This window comes from Triplophysa rosa, linkage group LG5 (assembly GCF_024868665.1).
Source record: "Triplophysa rosa linkage group LG5, Trosa_1v2, whole genome shotgun sequence".
In the NCBI taxonomy this organism is placed as follows: Eukaryota; Metazoa; Chordata; class Actinopteri; order Cypriniformes; family Nemacheilidae; genus Triplophysa; species Triplophysa rosa.
Window position 1 is genome coordinate 29,971,934 of NC_079894.1, and position 6,521 is coordinate 29,978,454.

General features: G+C 39.9%; 1 protein-coding gene across 1 annotated transcript; it reads right to left on the reverse strand.

Annotated features, from left to right (window-relative positions):
• Nucleotides 1-418: 418 nt before the first annotated feature.
• On the reverse strand, nt 419-1,475 carry znfl2a (zinc finger-like gene 2a). The gene is made up of 2 exons (XM_057334710.1): nt 1,368-1,475; nt 419-1,089 (listed from the first exon to the last, which is right to left on the reverse strand). Exons 1-2 carry the CDS (start codon nt 1,432-1,434, stop codon nt 419-421), a joined length of 738 nt encoding a protein of 245 aa, XP_057190693.1. The 5' UTR covers nt 1,435-1,475.
• Nucleotides 1,476-6,521: the final 5,046 nt, after the last annotated feature.

Here is a 6,521-nt window from a genome sequence, read left to right on the forward strand (position 1 = left end):
GCACAGTAACATCTCAAGAAATACAAGACAGGTTTGTTTTTATGAGCTCATTGTATAATAAAATGAACGACGCACCTACACAACTTACAAAACATTTCCCCTGAACAACTTTTGTCAACAGAAGCAGCGGGGCTAAGAGAGAAAAAATATCGGTAACACTTTATGTAGAATGCATTATAAAGGGTTATTAAAGGGAATGATGCATTATAATCGTTCATAAAATATGAAATGTTGTTGTAAAGAATAATAACCCAGTAAAAAATGCAAAGTGTTACAATGAATTGATGAGTCTTACAATTATTCATGAGACATGACAATGCATTACAAGTTGTAATTACTACATTAAAACCCCTTTTATGAAGCAATACATCCGTTGAAATATGGAAACACTGGCTTGAGGTGGTTTTCACAGGAGTATTTATTGGGAAGCATTGGTCCACGGCGGGACGCTCTGCAGCATGAATTTTTCCAGCGGTCTGTATTTATTATGGATGTATGACTTTAAATGTCTCTGTAAAGAAACGGATTGGCTGTAGCTCCTGTCACACTGAGCGCAGTGGTACGGCTTCAGGACGCTATGCACTACCTCGTGGGTCTTCAGATCGGCTGCCCCTTTGAAACTCTTTCCACACTGAGAACAGACGAACGGCCTCTCGCTGGAGTGACATCTCCTGTGGCTATACATGTAAAACCTCCGGCTGAAAGTCTTCCCACACTCTGGACACGCAAAAGGTTTTTCTCCCGTGTGAATGGTTATGTGTTCCGTCACGCTCTTTTTAGATCTGAAGCCCTTTCCGCAGTGCTGGCAGGTGAACGGCTTCACCTCCGAGTGAACGTTGGCGTGTAACTTTAAGCTGGTTTTATAGGCGAAGCTCTTTCCGCAGTGCTGGCAGGTGAACGGTTTCTCTCCGCTGTGCATTCTCATGTGATTGCTGAGGCTTCCTTTAGATGTCAAGGTCTTCCCACACTGACGGCAGCTGAAGCCCGAACACTTCTTGCCTCCAGTTCTTGGAGCTCTTTCACGTGAACGTGAAGATTCTTCTCCACGTGTGAAATCCTCTTCATTTCCTTCTTTTTCTTCCGTCAGATCTAAAATGAACACATCAATTGTCAAAAACACATACGAACAATAAAGGTGAACTACAAGTGACCGATTAACAGAACAAATTTAGATTTGGTTAAGCTCAGTTTGGTAGAATGCAGTGATCGACAAATGTTTCTTTATGTCACTGTTGTTTTACAGCAACTCATGTATATACTGTATGTATTTGATCAACTCATGAGTATTAGAGTCTTGATAGATTTTACGTGTTGTCTTTCTCAATTTTTAAGTTTCCCTCTCTGTTTAAAGGAGAATGGACACCAACCTCTTTGTTCCTCGGCGCTGTCATTGTCCGCTCTGCATGGTTCTTCATCACACGTGTTGTTGCTCATGTTTTACTTTCAATGATTGAAGTCCTCACAGCTCAACCCAGGGAACACGTCTTCTCACTGTGCTAAAACTGCCAGCATTTATTGATGGATGTGAATGTGGGAGGGGCTTCACTGAAGGCTTAAATGTTGATGTGGGAGTGGCTTTAATGGGCTCAGTGGCTATTGACTTGGTCGTTGTCGTGTCATAGCTGGGGGCAAAGCATTCCTTAACCCCTTAGTTTGTTAAATGAGCATAATTAAGTTGTTTTAAAAAACTCACTTTACAAAAAAAACATTACTGTGTGCATCTTGAGACAAAACAATTGCAGTGATATGTTTTAAGATATGTCAGTGCAAGTTGTTTTCAATCAAAACACCAGTAGTAAATATGATACACTGAATGTAAAAACGTGATTTATGACCTGTAATTTATGACCCCCTGCCAGGTGTACGGTTATGACCCCTTTGACCCTACATCCTGTGTACATTTATGACCTCTTTGACCCTACATCCTGTGTACATTTATGACCTCTTTGTTGTTAATAATAATTCCAGACCTCGTTGATTCACACTCCCCCAGGGTTTGCAGAAGAGATAAGGATTTGGTTTTCAGAGTGCTTGGTCTTTGAACATGTCTGTGAATGAAGCAATACAAGATGACTTAAAGAAATAAGAAGCACTGATGTAAAATAAAATACATAAATAGCGATTAAATGAAATAAGATAAAATGGTATTTTGAAGTCAGGTTTAATGTGTTCAAAAGAACTGGCCTGAGTTGAAGTGTGGTGCATGCAGTCAGTTGTTAAAATGTAAATGAAGTTCCAGCTATGTTGGGGGATCCTCTGTCCCCCTTCCTACCCACACACCCCTCCACCCCCAAACCAAGACGGTGCTTTCACCCTGCTGTCATGATGTGCTGTGGGTGATTTGTAAATTAGAGAGAGATAAATGTAATGTTTTTGCGTGTGACGTTTCTTCCAAGAGCGTCTTGGTTTTGACTTTTATCTGCCAAATGTTCGAGACTGGGTCTGTCTTCTTATCAATGTGTCTCAAACAAAGTTCATGTTTGTGTGTTTTTATGACCTGGTAATTAATGTTTGTGGGTTTATGACCTGTTGCTGTGTCCCCACTGCCTAGTATCTACCCCCCACTCCACCTGGCAAAAGGTGTTTCCAGCCGGGCTGCCTGTCCCCCAAGACAGTGTGAAACCTGTCTGCTGGGGTTGTGTTTATCATTTAGAGAGATGAATTAAATGTTTATGTGTGTGATGTTTTCTTTTAACAGTGGGTTGGTTCCAGGTTATGACCTTTATCTGGCAAATGATGAAAGTGTTTGAGACTTTGGGGGTCTGTCTTCTTCTCAATGTGCCATAAACTAGCTTTTAATGAAAGGAAATGCCCCGAAATGTTCTTCCTGGTCATGGGAGAGTGGGTCTGAATGTGAGTTTTTGTTAGACTAAGCAAGGCAATGTGCTCTGACAAAGGTTCAGTGTCCAAGGGTTAAGTCAAAGATTCATTTAACAAGTATGTGTTTTTCATCCTGTCTGATTTTCTTTTGCCTGTGGAAGATGCCGGGAGTGTCTGCTAGGCATATAGTGCAAGTATACTACTGGTCCGCATTCTTAACAACGGTCGTCAATTAGCTTTTGATCAAAGCACATGCCCAACATGTTCTCTCTGCCTGTGCCATGAAGGCAATCCACATGTGTTAGCACCTCTAAACTGTCAGTTTAACACAACAATAGACTTTAGCAGTTAAGTCAAGGACTCGAACATTTCACAATGTTATGCGGTTCCATCCTGTCTGACTTTCTTCTGCCGGGGAAGATGCCAGTGTGCCTATCAACTATGGGGTGGAAGAAATTCTATAATTTAGGCAGATACTCTTTTGATCCTCACGTTAAAAACCAAACATGCCAAAATCTGGTTTAGGGTTAAACGCTTAAACCTGAAATTTGGAAAACTTGTAAATATCTTCATCTCCAATTTGTTTTATTTAATAAATGTTTAGTTTGAGATGATATTTCAAGATCTAAAAGAAGGATAGTGCTATCCCCTAGTTTAGTTCTAACCCTAGGTTAAAATACAATTGTTTAGCCTTCTTTTCAAAATTCAAGATTGATAACCTTATTCTTTAAAAAAATAAAAAATATAAAAGTCAAATAACTTCTTCGCATCCTGTTGAGTACAGACTGTGTCACAATGTTTTTTTTTATGTAGCTTCTGTTAAATGTTGTTAAAATTAAAATAATGACATCTGACGTATCAATATGGTAAACATGCAATGCCCAAACGTGAGACATCATTGATGAGTTACTCAAAAGAGTAACAACTGTTTTAAATGTTCTACTAAGATTTACTTAAAAGTGAGAGCAGCACATGTGGTGTGTAAGGGCAGCAGGCCCGGCTCCAGATATGAGATGAAAGGTGGGCCAAGTGATTTTCCAGGTGGGCAGAGGGGGGGTTATACAGTATATATTTTTTGCTCCAAACTATTTACTATAAACAAACTATTTACAAAAGAACTATTTAGCTTTTTGAATTATTCTTACGTCTAGTAATAAATATTGTATAACATTTTTATTTTTAAATTCTTATGTATATACATATATTTTTTACATTTTACAACTTAGTAACTTTAGATTTGATGAAAACATAAAAGATCTATTCATTTTACTATAATATTCCCAGCATTATAACTTAAATTTTAGAGAATTCTGTCACAAACTCATCCATGTCCAGTTCATTTGTTATTGCTCTGTCATGAGATAACAGTTTTTTCCTCTCATGAAGCATAGTTCTCTCTAAATGATAAACACAACCCCAGCAGACAGGTTTCACACTGTCTTGGGGGACAGGCAGCCCGGCTGGAAACACCTTTTGCCAGGTGGAGTGGGGGGTAGATACTAGGCAGTGGGGACACAGCAACAGGTCATAAACCCACAAACATTAATTACCAGGTCATAAAAACACACAAACATGAACTTTGTTTGAGACACATTGATAAGAAGACAGACCCAGTCTCGAACATTTGGCAGATAAAAGTCAAAACCAAGACGCTCTTGGAAGAAACGTCACACGCAAAAACATTACATTTATCTCTCTCTAATTTACAAATCACCCACAGCACATCATGACAGCAGGGTGAAAGCACCGTCTTGGTTTGGGGGTGGAGGGGTGTGTGGGTAGGAAGGGGGACAGAGGATCCCCCAACATAGATGGAACTTCATTTACATTTTAACAACTGACTGCATGCACCACACTTCAACTCAGGCCAGTTCTTTTGAACACATTAAACCTGACTTCAAAATACCATTTTATCTTATTTCATTTAATCGCTATTTATGTATTTTATTTTACATCAGTGCTTCTTATTTCTTTAAGTCATCTTGTATTGCTTCATTCACAGACATGTTCAAAGACCAAGCACTCTGAAAACCAAATCCTTATCTCTTCTGCAAACCCTGGGGGAGTGTGAATCAACGAGGTCTGGAATTATTATTAACAACAAAGAGGTCATAAATGTACACAGGATGTAGGGTCAAAGAGGTCATAAATGTACACAGGATGTAGGGTCAAAGGGGTCATAACCGTACACTGGCAGGGGGTCATAAATCACGTTTTTACATTCAGTGTATCATATTTACTACTGACACTCACATTTAGAGAAAAAATTATAACAATGCAACCAGAAGTGAAACCCGCTGAACAAACTAACTACAGCGCCCTTAAAGTGGCAGTCTGCAAGTTTTTTGGAGTAAAAATGAGCTAAAACCAATTATTGAGCAAGTGCATGAAAGAACGGTGTTTAAAACTGTGTCACTACCCTCGCTGGATTCACCGCTTGTAATAATGGTTTGTAATTTGCCCTGTCGAGTCGACTTTTCCGGAGATCCTTATATGGTGTCTTTCGTCTGTGCGTCTTTGCGTCACATTCGTACACAGAAGGAAGAGGATCCGGCTGCTAGCCCGCGCGTGTATGCTGCGAGTGACAGGCGATTTGTAGCGTGTACTCACAACTGTTGGGTAGGATTTCATACAACGTTTAGTATATTTATGGCGGCGTTTAGTACTTTTACTTTTAAACGCCAAGCAGTGTTGACATCTGGGGATTCATCATTTGTGAAAAACAAGAAAGAACGAACTGAAGACGGTTTACAAAGAAACAGGGAATGTGATCGGACTCGTGCGAAAACAAGAGTTAATATCGGCAAGGCATTTCAAAGGTGGCGGGAACTCCGTGATCTGAACGGATGCAGACATCGCTTTATTTCTTCTGAACAGGTAAGTTAAGACATTTCAATAGATAACACAAAAAGCGTAGCGCACTTGTTGTGTTAACACAGACGGGTACACTTTCATCGGTTGTTCTTTCTCTCTTTATGTTCTTTATGATAAATGTAATTTAAGACCTATTCGCCCGGGATTAGTATTATCTAGGGACCTCGTGTGATTCAGGAATGACCTCCCCACATCTGTATTTCATTAGCACGGACAAGTGAAGCCTGTGATTTCACTCAAATTTACGGACTTATATCCCGGATATGATGGCAAGGCTTTGCATGTAGTATATATAGTTGTATGGTGTATAATGATTTATGACCGTGCCTGTCAGCATTTGAGACCCGCGTTTGGGGATCTTCTGTCCGGTTTGCGTTACGGGAGTTTCCATGAGAAATAACAAAATGACGAAATAAAATCAAAACACTTCAACACAGCCTCCATTTGCGCTATTTGTGTCTGTTTATGTTCTTATTTGTTTCGTGTTATATCATCTGCCATGTTATCTGTGTTTATTATGCGCTACTGATGTACAGTGAAGATTCTCACCGCTGCACTGTCACGGGCCACGACTCAAAACATCAGACTCATCCGCGCAGTTGAGCAGCGCCGAATCACAACTCACGTAAAGAAATATCTCCGCACATCACCTGCAGTAGCAATTACAAACTGAGATGGCGACAAAGAGGCCAATCCTACGGACTGCCGCTTTAAGGAGAAAATGCAATTATTTTATACCGTAGATCAAGATGAGCTGTCTAAAATTATTAGATCATCTAAATCAACAACATGCATACTAGACCCTATACCTACAAATCTACTGAAAG